This window comes from Elaeis guineensis, chromosome 12, assembly GCF_000442705.2.
Source record: "Elaeis guineensis isolate ETL-2024a chromosome 12, EG11, whole genome shotgun sequence".
NCBI lineage: Eukaryota > Viridiplantae > Streptophyta > Magnoliopsida > Arecales > Arecaceae > Elaeis > Elaeis guineensis.
The window spans coordinates 8,999,835-9,017,080 of record NC_026004.2 but is presented as its reverse complement, the minus strand read 5'-3'; the positions used below and the strand labels follow the sequence as shown (position 1 = coordinate 9,017,080).

General features: G+C 36.2%; 1 protein-coding gene across 1 annotated transcript; it reads left to right on the top strand.

Moving 5' to 3' along the window:
- Positions 1-4,453: 4,453 nt before the first annotated feature.
- On the top strand, positions 4,454-17,211 carry LOC105055377 (eukaryotic initiation factor 4A-3). The gene is made up of 8 exons (XM_010937159.4): positions 4,454-4,893; positions 9,577-9,817; positions 9,899-9,979; positions 10,166-10,273; positions 10,363-10,482; positions 12,976-13,143; positions 14,762-14,848; positions 16,705-17,211. Exons 1-8 carry the CDS (start codon positions 4,583-4,585, stop codon positions 16,816-16,818), a joined length of 1,230 nt encoding a protein of 409 aa, XP_010935461.1. The 5' UTR covers positions 4,454-4,582; the 3' UTR covers positions 16,819-17,211.
- Positions 17,212-17,246: the final 35 nt, after the last annotated feature.

The following is a 17,246-nucleotide window of genomic DNA, read 5'->3' as shown; positions in this document are numbered from 1 at the left end:
GCAGCCACCTTGTGGTTCGCTCTCCCTCTCGCCGCCACCACAATATCTGTTTGCCCTCTCGTTGCCACCACGTTGTCCCCTCCCCTCCTCTCACCCTATCTAAAAAGCCTGAGGCCTGGCCTAATATTCGAAGCTATCAGGCTTTGGTCTAAAAAATAAGTCTAAAGTTGGGGCTGGAGCCGGACCAGATCTGAGCCTAGCTAATTTTGGTTACGTGAGAAGCAGGTCTGGTGCCCAGCAGCAGTAATTAGTTTTGGTGAGACCTCAACACCTAAATTCTACATTCGAAAAGCAGCCAGGTCCAAATACAATCCCCGAGCAGGCATTCTTTTCCGCCTTGTAGTAAGGCCATAAAGGTTGTACCCGAAAAAAAAAAAAAAAAGAAAAGAAAAAGAATGAAGGTAGAAAGTAGACTCGACAAAGTTACTTATCTGATTGAAGAGGCAACATTAGTTGTGAAAAACCTTGTGTACAGCATCAGCATCCTGAAGCTGAGCGTTGGTTCCTAAGATCCCATCATCCGCATAAAGTAGATGGCAGAGCTTGGTGCCTGAGGTCCCTACTGGGAATCCGGGTATTTGATGCTCTCTTGGTATTCTCAACAAACAAATAAGAAGCATAGAGCAAATTACAAACAACTAATATAATAAAGAACCACGTCGTTGGCCTGCCATTGATGAGGCGAGCACACCCCTTGTTGGTTAACATGATCATATAGCAACAACAACTAGACACTCCGTATAACTTTTTTTCTGATTGGTTCTTCAAATGTATTTTATCACTTAGCTCCACAATATATGTTCCATGCAATCTATGAGCATTTAATGACAAACGTGCAAACACACCATTCGAAGACCTGTGAATAACGGAATGCTATGTTAATGGCTCATATTCTAGATTTTTTTTTTTGAAAAAAAAATTACTTGATAGATTGAGAATTGACAATATAAATTTAAATTAACTTGAAGAATATACTTAATATATTCTATAAATGAACAAATAATCATATGTAAGAGCGGTTTTTTTCCTCCTTTTAAACAGCACATACTACCATGGTGCAACATTTGCCAGCTCATCTATTTAGGCTACGGAACACATTTAAACAAAGCTTAGCTTGACTTGGTACGATTAAATTCAATATTGGACGATCTTGTTCAACAAACGAATAGTATCTTAATATGTCATAGTATTAATATTGTATTTTAAAAAAATATATACGAGGGAAATATATTATTTTGTAGCCTGTAGATGAGGAATTGTTGAGATAAATGTAAATTAACTTGGAGAGTATATTTATTCTATAGATGAACAAGTAATTAAATGTAAAGGTGACTTATTTTCTCAACGTAAACGAGGCATGCTAGGTTGATGAAATAATTATTGGCTCATCTAATTAGGCTACACAGAGTATCAAACTAAGCTTAGTTTGGCTTGGTATAAATTACTCAACATCCGGTAAACTGGTTTGACAATATGTTATGGTATTAGCATCGTATGTTTTTTCCAAAAGATGAGAGGCATTTATAAATAAATAGTATTTTCTGTGGCAATCAACAGCACATGTATGTTGAATGTGGATAGAGTCTTGATAATTCTATCGCACACCGATAACAAAACCCTTTTGAAATCACAATTCATTGTTGCGAAAAACATAATGATTTTTCATTAGTTTGGTCAAGCATTTAGACAGATTTTCAAAAATTAAATATTTATTGTCATAATAACTTTGATATCCATCAAATGAGAAATAAAACATTAATTCTTTCTATTGCTATTTATAACATATTTTTTATTAATATATTGGTATATGGATTTTAACTTAAAATATGCTGCTGCCATTGGATGAACAATATAGATGTCAAATACGATTGCATACACAAAAAAAATTAGATATAATGAAAAACATAACTATCATAAAGGAGAAATGACCAATTAATATAGCATTACTCTTGAGCCGTGACTTAAAAAAGGCAGGCCATACTGCCGTGCCTATTTATTTATTTATTTATTTTGATTGTTAAAGGCCTTTTATCCTCTTTCCAAGGAGAAAAAGGTTGTCTTCATTTTACTAAAAATAAAATTCATGTTCTAAAAATACCTTTTCTTATGTTAGGTTTTGATATATCAATTAAATAATTCAAAATTAGATATTTATAATAGTTCTATTTTGGATATAAAATGAAACAAATATCTACTTAAATACAAATCTTTGTCTTAAATAACTAGACTTATTTATTGAGTGGATAAAGTTTATTTTTTGTTTTCATTTTTTTCTTATATAAGCGAGTGAACTCAAATGCATCTTTTGAGCATTTGATAAGAGAGTCCACACGAAAGAGAACTAAAAAAGATTTTTATCAATCAATTTTGCTGATTTTTTACTGAGTACATCTTGATTTAGCTACCAAGCGTTTGCATTTGGATAGAGTGAATTCTATTTTAAAATTAATGCCTTTCATAGTATACTTTAAATCAAATATCTAATGGCTTGGATGGTTGGGTTGATTCCGTGCCCACATATGTGAGGTATTGTTCACTTTATTTTATAGCCATTGTTAGGCTTCAGTGGACCTTAAGCCGACTTATAACTGATGTGGAATTAAAGATACTCTTCTCACTACCATAAAGACAACGTCAATATTGCGGTCAAGAGTCAATAGATCGAATGGCTCAGATAGTTGAGTTAACTCCGCATCCGCATACATGAGATATTGTTCATTTTAACTCGTGACCATCTTTAGCTTTCAGAGGGTTTTAGTCATTTAGAACCTCACGATTTTTCTCAATAAAAAACACTTCATATATGGGAGAGAAGGTTTCAATCCATTCAAGTCATACTTTTTCTTGACTCATAACCAATGTGGAACTAAAGATGCCCTTCTCACTATTACAACAATATATATATATATATATACACACACACACACACATTTGCTCTGTGTGTAAAAATAATTTTTGTTAAATAATCAAAAAAAAATATTGAATCATCAAAAAAAATATTAAATTAAAAGACTTCTAATATCAGGCACCATAAACAGAAGTGCTTTATCTCCCACCCTCAATACTGCCCTTGCAGGGATATGCTATACCGCACCTCTAATGTTTTAAAATTTTATCAAACCATAACATCTAGCTCTCCTTGTGAACTTAATCTTATTTCTTGATCTAGGATGTGTGGATGTAAAACAATATGCAAAAATTTTGTTGGCTACCAATACCATTTTTATTCTATCTTCTATTTTTTTTTCGAGTTTTATCAAATCGAGAGATAAACGATCATTTAGCTGTTCAAAACCCACTTCCATCCAAGGTCCAAGCAAAGATAACTAAGGAAACAAGTCAAATAAACACGAGCATAGATTTGTCTCTTTTCAATATGGGAAGTAAAAACCCAAAGTCTTTAAGCATTTAGAAGGGAAGACAGATTTTGAGTTTTTTCTTTTGACGTAAAGATTTTTTTTTATAAATAAAAGTGTGAAAAAATAAAAAAAAAAAAATCTATTTTTTTTAATGAAATAAAGGGAAGCTAAAAGGAATTCCAAACATAGGAAACTGGGTGAAACTTTTCTTTTGAAAGGGTCTTTGCATCCTTTTTATCAAAATATAAAAAAAAAAAGAGAAAAAAGGTGTACCGATGCTACAGTAGAATGTGATCAAAGAAAAAAAAATCTTAACCTCATGGAAATAGATATTAGCTTATGATTGGTTGGGCTCATAAGAGAAAAGATAAATGAGATTGAAATGATAGATGATTCTAGTTCAAAAAATTTAAAGAAGAATTGATGAAAAAGAAAAAATTATTTATCGAGATTTATTAATTCGAAGCTTTTCAAAATGAGAAAATATAAAAAGAAAATGAATAGAGAATGTGATGGATAAATTTTTGTTTGATAAAATTATTTTTTTATCAATTTTTTGATATTTCAATGCTTTTTTTATTTTATTTATTTATTTTATTTTGTTTGTATGTATATTTTATTTTGCCTATGGTATTTATCTCATACTTTTGAATTATATTATCATTAATTTTAACACATAATTTTTATAATTATAATAAATAATTAAAATTATTTTTTAATTAATTATTTATATAAAATTAATTTGGACAGGCTATTCTAGAAGCTCAACGATGTCTATTTCCACCAACAATGCAGATTCCATGGCTCCAGGGGCATCACGTGAAGTACGGCTTCCATTTTACTGTACCCAATCTGACACGCTTCTCAAAGCAATCCCGCAAGCTTTAGAAGCCCACTGCCCCCCTAGATTATTGCAAACGCAACCGACCCAGAGTACTAATTACGTACAAAGAGCCGCATGCGATCTCATCCGTCCCCAAGGACAGAGATTGACAGAAGGAAAATCGGACGGCCACTCGCTCCGCATCCGCATACGGGAATCTCGTATACAAAAAGCACCAACGCCATTGCTATAAAACCCTAATCTCCCTCCTTTATCTTTCTCTCCAAGGTTCGAAGCCGCTACCTCTAATAATCGACGAGCTCCCCGAATCCTCCTCGGGGTCGCGCCCCTCCTCCGAGTCCCTAATCTCTCTCCCCTTCGAGCTCCAATCTCTTCTCCCATGGCGGCGGCCGCAACGGCGGTCCCTCGGGGCCGGCAGCCGCAGGGCCGGGGTGTCGACGACGAGAACCTGGTTTTCGAGACGAGCCCTGGGGTGGAGGCCATCACGAGCTTCGACCAGATGGGGATCCGCGACGACCTCCTCCGGGGGATCTACGCCTACGGCTTCGAGAAACCCTCCGCCATTCAGCAGCGGGCTGTGATTCCTATTATCCAGGGCCGCGACGTCATCGCCCAGGCACAGTCTGGTACGGGAAAGACCTCCATGATCGCCCTCTCCGTCTGCCAGATGGTCGACACCACCTCGAGAGAGTACGATAATTTATGTCATATTTTCTTTATATTTTTGTGGTTGATTTCATTATTTGGATAGAAAGATTGATTTTTTTGGCTGTTCTTTGTCTGGAAATCGCTGTCTTGATTCTTTACCTGTTTACTTGGTGTTATAAGTGCTAGGTTTCTTTATGAAGATGATTGTTATAAACCCTAGGTTTTGCTTCAAAGAAGCTCTTCTGATCTCGAGATCAATGCATCTTGAGCAAGATCACTTACATATTAGAAGTCACAAAAATATCCTCGCAATGCAACCGTTAAAGTTTACCTCAGTTTTCTTCGTAAGCAGGTCAGCCTGAGGCCTGAGAGCTTAGGCAACCTCTAATTCTTGAAATTCTTCATGTACATGGGAATTAGACATGCAGGGAAGATGTGAATAGAAAAATGTTTGCCATAATTTTTTCTCTAGTGGCAAGAAAATTGAAGGCGGTCGTGTAGTAGGATATTTTATGTAGTGCAGTAGCAATCCAGTTTGACTTTGTGCCATCTGGTCTCCTATCAGAGCAGATTTAGATGATCAGAGTATGGGCGTTTGAATGGGAAAAATTTAGGTTTACTTATAAAAGAGAGAATTTTCTTAATAGCTAGAAGTACCTTATCAGTTATGGAGATTTTGTTTAACTTTCCCAAGCTTGACCAAGCAAATTAGAACTATCGAATTAAGCATGCTGGAAAAAATAAGGTTCTTATTCTTCTGTATTCGGTTGATCATTGTTAAGATAAGATGTGCTCTTCCAAGCATTCTATTGTATACAATATATTGAAATCATTTTTGGTCTTGAAAATGAAGCATAATGCCATTTAGCAATTAACCAACAGGTTGGTTAACATGTCAAGGTTAAATCAATAGGTGATTCATGCAGGATCGAAATTGAAAATTATAGCAAAGAAGTATGCACAATAACCTTAACAATCATTCAGAATCTACATATTTTAGGTTATTTTTCCAAATTTTATCGCTGGAGAGGAAGCTTTATAAGCAAAAAGCATGAGGTGATGACATGAAGAGTAAATATTATGTTAAAGTTTGATAAGAGGGATGTGAACACTCAATTGCTGCCAATGAACTTATTATTGGAATATTGTTGAACCTAGCTATAAACTGCTGGTGGCTGATGCCTTGTGGTTTCTTGGATATTGTTGGAGGACACAGCTGCTCTTTGGTTGCATAGCACTTTTTGCAGGTTGTGGCAGCACTTTAACTGGTCAGAGGTTCTCCCCTTAGTTGGCTGCTAACTGGTGGTACAGTTTCCCCTATGTTATTGAATGTCCACCATCAAACACCACTTCGTTTCATCTCCTTCCCTCTGTCCTTCCCTTCCTTTCTATTTGCACCATTTTCTATTGTTGACGCAGACTTACAATAAAGTATCACCTACCTTCTGGATATGAAGTTACACCTGAGCATGCATCGTAATAGTCCTTGATATCTTTTTTCCAATTCTCAGAACCTCATTGCCTCAAGATAGACAATACTTCCTCATCCTTGCTTGTTCTTTTACATGGATAAATTAAAGGACAATCACATATCAATTTGACTTACTGTCCAAACTGGATTTCAACCCATTCAATTGGTATGAAGCTCTAATTGAATCTATAGTTAATGCTGGTTCGTTGGATGAGTGTGATGACAACATTGATGTGCTAGGTTATAAATACTAAAAAAAAATCTGCAGAGCAGTAGCTGTGATGTGTTTATGGCACTATAAACAGTTATCATTTGGAATATTTGTGTTTATGTCTATTGAGCTGTCTTTTTAATTGACACTTTTCATATTTGGTTTTCAATGGCTACTGAAATGGAAGTGAAAGGATGTGTCTTTTCATCTCCTATTGGGCTGTACTTGCATGTGTGCTCAGGATGATGCAGTAAGATATGGACGACACATAAACCTGCTGTATTCTAGTTAACACCAACACTTTCTGATTAAAGCATCAATTTCTCTTTTAGTTACATCCAAAGATATGTATTGATCACTGTCTTCTCCTTTTTTTCATGCCTATGTTGTATCTGAAACTTTATATCAGTGTTCATAGGATATTTAAGATATGAGCAGTTTTGTCCAGCTACCTGAACAGGTCTTTATTGGATGTCTGAGCAAAGTCATGCATGATGGTAATAACAATCATGATAATGATTTTTATATGCACTTACTTGAGCCCTGCTACTGTGACTAGTTTACCAACACCCTCGGTCCTTTTTATAAATATTTTATAGTTGGATTGTCATGACACGTTATAACCATTGAAGAAAGCCTTAGATAATGAGTGTCTAAGATTATTGAGACAAAAAAATTGTGCACAAAATGCAAATTCAATGAGAAGGGTAGTTAAGTTGAGATCTTAGCCAAAATTGATGGTGGATAGCAACAACTGAATGATTAATTTTCCATATTTGTCATACAATGAGATGATGGAATTATGTATGGGTGGCAATCGGGTTGAATCGGATGTAAACGGATCGGATCATATGCGGGTCGAGTCAGAAAAATCTCTAACTTGAATCCGATCTATTTAATAAACGGGTCAGATTTTAAAATCCGAATATGACCTGTTTAATAAACAGGTTACCTGATCTGACCCGTATAACCTGTTTATCAGGTACCTATTAAAAAAAATGAAGAGAGATCGGAGGGAGAGGGGTCCTTACCTTCGCTGCGAGATCGTTCAGGCGGATCAACATAATAAGCCGAGGCCAGTCTTGATGAATCTCTGTGCGAAGAAGAAGGCGAGGGCGATGAGCCATGGAATGGGGTCATTGAAAGCCGAGGAGGCGGCAGAGAAAGAGAGGGTCTTGGTGAGGATGGAGGCGCTGAGGCCCATGAGGGCGACGGCGTTGAGGGGGAGGGGCTGGTCAATGATGCCCATGATGGTGGCGAGGAGCTGCCAGGCATTGCAAGAGACACTAGACACCAGTAGGGGCAGGGACGAGCCAGAGGAGGACGTCGGTGGCGATCGAGGTGGCCAACGGCTTCAGAGTTGCGCCCTGCCACGATGGGTTGGACGGTGCGGTGGGGGCGGCAGCAGCATCGTTGGAGGAGGCGGAGGCGTGGACGGGGGTGATCGGGCAGAAAGCACCACAAAGAGATGGAAGGTGGGGGAGGGATTTGGTGGAGGAGGAGCATAGGGAGGGGCAGATGGGATTTTGGCGAGAGGGGAGGGAGTGGGATTGGGATTGGGGGATTTCGAGAGGCGGAGGCGGTGGTGGGGGAGGGTGAGGCAGTGAGACCGTGACAATTTAGGCTTTAGGGTTTTTGGAGAAGGAGAAGAGGAAGAGGAGGGTGATAGATCATGGAAGGTCTGTCTTGGTGGCAGCTTTTAACTGGCAGCTAAAATTTCATGGATGACCATGGGAATGGATCAAAATTCAAATGGGCTGCTTAAATTTTACCATGGGCCTACAGCTTAAATATTTTTAAAAAAAATCATAAACGGATTAAACAGATTGGGTAAGTTGAGAAATTTAAATCTAAACACGACATGTTTAATAAATGGGTTAAACAGGTCGATCCGTTTACGATCCGAATCCGTTTAAGTCAAATCTAAATATGTTTAGGACAGGTCAAACGCTGGTCGAATTGATGGATCAGATCATATTTTGCTACCCCTAGAATTATGTTGACATGTCTAATGCGAGCAAGGTTGGTGGATGATGTGGTTTGGTGCTTATGAAATCTTATATGAATCGCACATTTCATGATTGAAAAAGATAACTTTGCAAGGTGGCAAGAAGGCCCACAAAGTTGTATGGGGATAAAAAGGAGTTTCCAGCAAATAGAATGGATGTAGAAGTAACCATAATGCTGAGATGGATGCTAGGTGAAACTAGAAAGGATGGGGATTGGAGCGATCATTTTTGAGAGGTGTGATATGATGATAGAGAATTTATATGATGGTATGAACATATGTGATAAAAATCCAAGGAGGCTTTGACAAAGATATCTCCTTGGATCTGTTAAGGGTCAAGACAAGGAGGGAAGATTGAAGCTAGTATTGATGGTGGTTGTGGGAAAAGATTATTGAAAAGTTTGCTGTAACAATTGAGTCCGGATTGGAGTGATCATTTTTGAGAGGTGTGATATGATGATAGAGAATTTATATGATGGTATGAACATATGTGATTAAAATCCAAGGAGGCTTTGACAAAGATATCTCCTTGGAATTGTTAAGGGTCAAGACAAGGAGGGAAGATTGAAGCTAGTATTGATGGTGGTTGTGGGAAAAGATTATTGAAAAGTTTGCTGTAACAATTGAGTCCGCACTTTATAGAAATTATTGGCATTATATTAGCGTCATGACAAGTTGGTTTAAATGTTCCATCATATCAAATATTCTTATCCCAATGATTGATCATGATAAATGTATGAACATGGATTTGTGGATGTCTACATGGATATATTAGTATATGAGCAGGATTATGCTAGTTGTGTTTAGTGTTTATGGAGCAGAGGGTCTTGTACTGCACCGGGGAAAAATTCAATATCTTAACTGTCTTATGTCAACTCAAATTTCTTTCTTATTTTTCATTTATTCTTTGTTTCTTTCATTTCTGCTGCCTCATAACACCCCTGTAATGTCTATTGATGCTCCTATCCTGGCAATAAGCTTCTGCTTTTGGTTAATTGTGGCTGGTTAGCTTGAACTTGGTGTTTTCTTCTCTAGAGTTCAGGCATTGATCCTGTCACCAACAAGAGAACTTGCTGCCCAGACTGAGAAAGTTATATTGGCTATTGGTGATTACATAAATGTACAAGCCCATGCATGCATTGGTGGGAAGAGTATAGGTGAGGATATCAGAAAACTAGAGTATGGAGTTCATGTGGTTTCAGGGACACCAGGCAGAGTCTGTGATATGATCAAGCGAAGGACCTTACGCACTAGGGCTATCAAGCTCTTAGTGCTTGTGAGTATATCATTCATTTCTTCTTAGTGAGTTTGTATTTAATATATTGTTGTTGCAAATAATACTGTGTTGTTGTAACAGGATGAATCTGATGAGATGTTGAGCAGAGGTTTCAAGGACCAGATATATGATGTATACCGGTATCTTCCTCCAGAACTTCAGGTATGATCAGAGTTCGAAGTTTTTATGTCCCTTGTTTTGTGCCTTTTTTTCCTTCTTGATCCTTCGTAAATGGCGGGTTCTTATATGTTGTGTCAAGACAAATATGAAGTTGATATTTCAGTAGATCATCTTGTTCTTCTTAATACAACACCAGCCGTTTGTAATATGTTTGAAATACTTTTGTAGGTTGTTCTGATTTCTGCAACACTTCCTCATGAAATATTGGAGATAACCAGCAAGTTTATGACTGATCCCATTAGAATACTTGTCAAGCGTGATGAGTTGACGCTGGAGGTAATTATTTGTTGGATTTTTTTTTCTTTTAAATGATTTTCACAGGTTGTTTTGAATATCGAACCCTTTTCCATTTTTTGTACGTGTAGGGTATCAAACAATTCTTTGTTGCTGTTGAGAGAGAGGAATGGAAGTTCGATACGTTATGTGATTTATATGACACCCTCACAATTACCCAAGCTGTTATTTTCTGCAACACAAAAAGAAAGGTGACCTTGTTTCAGCAGATATACTTTCTTGTTATCTTGACAGTTTACATTTATGAGCAACTAACCTATTAATTTGGTTCCAAATTTTGAATAAATTGTAAAATTTTGTCTCAGATTTTTAACTTGTAACATTCAGATTTTTGACAATTGCAATTAAACTAGAAAGTTCTTTTATGCTAGCAAATAACATAATGATTATGCATAATTTCCATCATCCTTTCATCATCCTGGTTCTTTTCTGGTATAAGTCGAGATTTGTGAACCAAAATAATCTATTTGGTCAGTGGAGACCATATATTTATGAATTAACAATTCATCTACCTATGTATTGAAAATAAATGATACCTTCCACTTATTAGCTTCTTTTCCTTATTTCTTTGATATCCTTTAAGCCCCTTCATGCCATTTCTTCTTTGTCGTTCTTTTGAAATTATTCCTTCGTACTTTCATTATATGCTGTCTTGAATGAGGATAAAAGTGCTTCACCCCAGTGAATGGCATTTAAAAAAAATCGACGTAGAGGGCTTTGGATGATATATAAGAAGGTTGGGACATAAGAAACTTGGAAGAATTTAAGCATGCATCTTATGGTGACCTATATAATAGGTTTGACTTGAGAAAACACAATATTTGAGATGGAGTTCTAAAACTAAAACTAGATGGGGGAGGTGAATGATGTAGGTTGAAATATATCTCCTTCTTTCGGTTAGTAAGAAGGTATTTTTTTTAATCAACATGAAGGGAAAGATGTAGACAATTGAAAATAGTTAACATGTAAAAGGAAGAGGTACAATTATTTGTGAAACATAAAAGAGTAGTAGAATCAGGTTTTTTTTTTTTTCCAAAAGTGCAAATGTTATCCTGCTCCAAGTGTCAAATGGTAGCATACTGCATAATCAAGCAAATCCGGTAAAATAGGGATTTTTACATACAACACACCTGAAAGAGTGAGAGTTTACAGGCTAATGCTGACTGTTGCTTCTCAGATATTAACATTCTTATTTTAATAACATAGCAAGTTTCTCAACACTTGAAATTCCTTCCATCTATATCATCAAGCAGTTGCAGAGGGCCTTATGTTCAAGGTAAGTAAAAGGTTAAAGGAACTATTAATAAGAAGTGCCATGTTAATATACAGATTGGAAGAATACAGCCATATTTCATGGTTTTTAGCTCTTCCAATTCATACTGCTCAGATTCTAATTTTGCGAAGGAACATTCATTGATAAATTAGTGAGTAGACCAGGAAACACATGGAGGTCCACTATTCTACCTAAAATGACTATTCTCAGAGGGGGAGGAAATTAAATAAAAGAGAAATCCTTGTGAGTGCCACATCTTGACTAGCCAAATTACTGATATTAAGTCACATAAGCTGATACCATAGGCAGTGAAGTAGGTCCAAATAAGAAACAGTGATTCATCTTCTTGTTGCAACTAATGAATAAAGGGGACTTGTTGCAAAATGAATATGTCAGTCTTGTGGATAACGGAGTGTTTTGTTCACCACCATTAACCAAAAGAATGCCATTCATGGACTGGGGGCCTCCTTTAGCAGGAAACTGCCCAGGGAGCGACAAACACCATGAAGTCACTTGGCTGCACTTTCTTGACCAGCTAAAATGACTATTCTCAGAGGTGGAGGAAATTAAATAAAAGAGAAGTCCTTGTAGGTGCCACATCTTGACTAGCCAAATTACTGATATTAAATCACATAAGCTGATACCATAGGCAGTGGAGTAGGTCCAAATAAGAAACAATGATTCATCTTCTTGTCGCACCTAATGAATGAAGGGAACTTGTTGCAAAATGAATATGTCAGTCTTGTGGAGGACAGACAGTGTTTTGTTCACCACCATAACCAAAAGAAATGCCATTCATGGACTGGTGGGCCCTTTTAGCAAGAAACTGCCCAGGGAGTGAGAAACACTATGAAATCAGGTGGCTGCAGTTACTTTAGAATCTCTCAAGAAATCACCTTTGTACCTCTTTCCTCAGCACTTCATATTCACAATATTTAGGAGAGATCTGGTTCTCCAGAATTGTACTCAAATAAACTCCTGACCTCCAACATCTGGCAACTAAGGATTGGCCTTGGGGTTCTTAGTCACCGGCAGATGTTTACATGAATGTCTAGCTAGTTTAGACTTAAATCCACAGGAACATGATTTTAGATCAAAATCCCAAAAGTTTAGAGTCACTTCTTAAAATAATTAAAAAAAAACTCCTTGCTTAGGATGGTAAGCCATATTCAGGGTTTTGAGTTAAATTTCTGTATCCAACCTCTTTCATAAGGGCAGGTTTAATATTGTCTAGAAAGCAGGCTGCTGCTTAAACCTCTTGGAAACAACCTTTTACCACAAGCAGCACTCATAATTATATGCTCTAAATCAACATTTTTTTCTTTTCTTTTCTTTTCTTTCGGAACTTCAATTCAGATAAAATTCTGTTTTTTCTAATTTTCTTGCATCAGCTGATTGTTATTTTTGACAGGTTGATTGGTTGACTGAAAAAATGCGCAGCAATAACTTTACAGTATCTTCTATGCATGGGGACATGCCTCAGAAGGAGCGAGATGCGATCATGGCCGAGTTCAGGTCAGGTGCAACCCGTGTGTTGATTACAACAGATGTATGGGCTCGTGGGCTTGATGTTCAGCAGGCAAGTTTTATAAACGTACTTTGAGTTGGTGTGTTGTTCTATCAATTAGCTGTGTGACTGATTAAAAAACATCAATATTCTTGGCAAAGTAGCAATCTAGACATGTTTAATTCATGTTTGGAAAACATGAATTAGATTATATATAAATTCTGAAGAGAATAGTGGGATTTCTCTCCCATTTTTCCCCTTATGTTATTGCCTTTTTAAAAGAGAGGGATCCCATCAGATCTGGGTTCAAATTAGAGAGGAAGACAGGGCCTAGAAACTTGTCTCCCTAAAAAAAAGGTATTGGAATCGATTTTTTTTTCTTTCATTTTTTTTGGAGTCAGCATTTTGTTTCACCATCCCTAAATTAGTAATTGGAGTATAAACAGCTGGAACTATTTGAGTCGTGATTGGAATTTTAAAGATTTAGCTATATATTATAGGAAAGTAGAAAGGCATATTCAATAGAAACAAATGACAGTCAGAATCAGAGTGGGATATTCTTTAACTTCAATCAGTGTTGTTAAAGACCTTAGGCGCTAGGGGTCCCTGGAGCCTAGCCACAAGGCGCAGGTGCGTGCCTGAGGGGATTCAAGCGCCAAAAATAGAAAAACATAGAACTAACTATAGGCAAAAATTTCAGCAAGTAAAAACTAGCACCTTGTCATTAAAAAGTAAAAACAAAAAAAGATCTAGCTATAGACAAGAAATCCAGCACGTAAAAGCTAGCTTTAACCTAAAAACAATCAAATAAGTGCTTTCTAAATTCCTAATTGGCTAATCCTCCTCCTCCTCATTATCAAGCAAACCAGCTTCATCATTTTCTTCTTGTTCCTCTCCAATATCTTTCTCATACTCGTCATCTGTCTCCTCTGATTCATCTACGAGCTGCACTTGGGATGGTGTTAGGCAATGGATGAGATGGAGGTGTTTTTTAGGCGATGAAATGAGATGGAGTTTGATGGAGACCCTTCAGCTTTTGTATTCTGATTTTTTTAGGTGATTCCAAAAGTCTATATAGGTTCTTAAAGTCCATTTGACTTTCAGTGCTATTTTTCCAATTCCTATTTACTATAATTGACCTTGCCTATGTACCATAACTGATCTTTCTCATTTCTTAGAAACTAAAAATTAATACTTGCAGGAATCTTGTATTTTTTGGGTGCCTCATTACGCCTCTGAATAATACAGAGGCGTGCACCTGAGGACTGTCGCCTCGCTTTAGTCACCTAGGGGTTATAGAGTTGATGGCCCTTGCACCTAGCGCCTTTTGCACGTGAGGCGCGCCTTTAATAACACTGACTTCAATACTATTGTTTTCAAGTATAAATTTTCTAGAGGGTGAGCTTTGGCACGTTGATAAAGTTGTTCTATTGTGACTTGGAGGTCATGGGTCTGAAGCATGGAAACCTCTTCTTTGTCTGGGGTAAGGCTGCATACATTTGACTCCCCAGACCCCTCAATGATGGGAGTATCAAGCAATGGGCTGCCCTTTTTTTTACTATAAATTTTCCGTATATTGCACAGGAAGATCTAGCTCTCAGCTTTTTCTTGTCTTATTTCATATAGATTCATATTCCTTTGCAGCTACTGCACTTATACCGTACTTGACCATGAGTTTCTTTGTTTGCAGGTTTCTCTAGTGATAAATTATGACCTTCCAAACAATCGAGAACTTTACATACATCGGATTGGTCGCTCTGGGCGTTTTGGGCGTAAGGTATAACTTCTCTCTTTCAGTCCCCGTATTAGATGAGAAGCTTGATGTTTGCTGTCTTAGGCTTTTTCTGAATTTCAACATATGAAGTTCAGTTTTTTGTGTATGGATTTGACATCACATTTCCTTGCTTTTATGTTCTCCTTCATTCTGCTTCTCAACTTTCATGAAGATGCAATTGCCTGCACATCACCTATGTTAACCTGGGGGCTTACGAAGGAATGGAGCCACCAGTTTCAGTTTTTGGTTGGCCTCTCATGGGTCTGCTCGATACTTGACTGGCTGTTTTTGTTGAATAACTCCAGTCACTAATGCTGCATATGGTTCAGGCATGAGTGTCCGAATGGAATGGAAATTTTTTTTAGTTTGATAATAGACTCAGGAATTACTTTCCTCTGGTATCACCATTCCACTCTTAAATCGGAGGAATGGCCCTTCCAGGAGGATGGGTGTCAATGATATTTTTGGAAAGTAATCCAATTGGTTACATTTATGCTAATAGTATATTTGATATGGGTTAACTCTTAATAATTGTAATATAAAATAAAATATTTAAATTAAATTTAATTGAAAATTATTACTATACTAAAAATTATAAAATATTAAGTAGCATTATAACATTAGACTAGCTGTTTCTTAAAGATTTATCATGTATTATATTAACCAATGTCACATGGATACTTGTGTCTGGCTCCAAGAATATGTGTCAGATATGTATCTACATCGGTTATACATCAGACACTAGGACACTTGGCTTCTTTGTTTTTCAACTTTTGTAGAGAGGTGGATAATTTACTGTTCAATGATGAGTTCAAACACCATAACGATGAAAGTGGCTTTTTTCCTTTCTTTCTATTAGGGGTTGGTCGAGAATGTAGATATTGATATAACTTTTCAAAATATATTTTTTTTAATATCTCTCAGTAAATTAGAAAGTTTGAAAAACATGGTGAGTGAAAGATCTAAACAAATGATATCTATTCTAATATTTTTAAATATAAAATAATTTAGTTTAATTGTTTTTCTACATATGCCGATATCTTTTTTTTTTTTTTTTTTTTCTCTTGTTGGGCTGAGTCAGACATGCTAGCACTTCTTTGAATCTGATTCTCATATCCATGTCTATGCAATATTAGTACTAAATAATGAGAATTTTGCAATGTATGTTACATGAGAGAATTTATAATAATATAGATATCAATTGTATAATAGTATTAAGTATAAAAACAGTATTATATAATTGTTAAAAATTAATAAAAATATAATAAAATAAGAATATAAAAAATTAGAAAAATGGAAAGCAATAGCATATCTCACTAAAATGCCAAAAATAAGATATTAAAATATAAGAAAGTTTGTTTGTTAAAAATTATAGGATATGAATAAATTATGAAGAAAAATATAAAAAATATGAACAAATAAAATTCAAATTTTATCAAATACAGATGTAGCAAAAATACTAAAAATATAATAATATTAGAGGTAAATCATAATGTTCAAAGAAAATATTTGAATTATAAAATAAAATTATTAATTAAAAATAAAAAATAAAGAAAATAATATAAAACTGAGAGCATTCTAATGTTTATTAGGCTAGATTAAATGTTATAATTGAATTGATGCTACTTTTGCATGCATTCCACGCAATCAGTGGATCAGGAATATCGATTCCATTCCTTGCTTTCCATTCCCTCCCCATTCTGTTTCCAATTCCCACTCTTTTTGATTCCTGCAAACCAAACATAGGGTAAGCCTCATTCCTTTGTTCCATGTGTTGCAGTTTGAGTCTCTTTGGTGGTTTATTTGACCTTAATTTAGTCTGAACTTCTGATCTTAAAATAATCACTCTATATGGGCAGGGTGTGGCGATAAACTTTGTCCGCAAGGATGACATCAGGATATTAAGAGATATCGAACAGTATTATAGTACTCAGATTGATGAAATGCCAATGAATGTTGCTGATCTTATTTGAAAAACCTGATGATAAGCAGTTTACTGCTGTGGAAGTTACTGAAGGGATACACTGAGAAGCACTCTCTCTTTGGATTTCTTTTTTGTGTTCTGGTGATGGTAAGGTTTGCCTTTTTCCTGTAATTAAGGCTTGATGGTTGCTGGTGACTGGTAGCAGCAAGATCACAATTGATTATGCTTTTGGAAATACGTTGAGATGTGCATGTTTGGATAGACAGGGCATATAATTTCAAACTGATGACTTCATTACCGACAATCTGAGTGTATGTTTATATTCTGCTGATGATGGTGTGTTATTGTCAAAAGTTCCAGTATTTGATAGATGAGATGTATGACAGACTGACAGTCATCTGTCTGGTTATCAATTTAACTGATGTATCTGTTTGCATGGTTAGATATGCCTGCTGAGTTTAGTCCACTAAATTTACA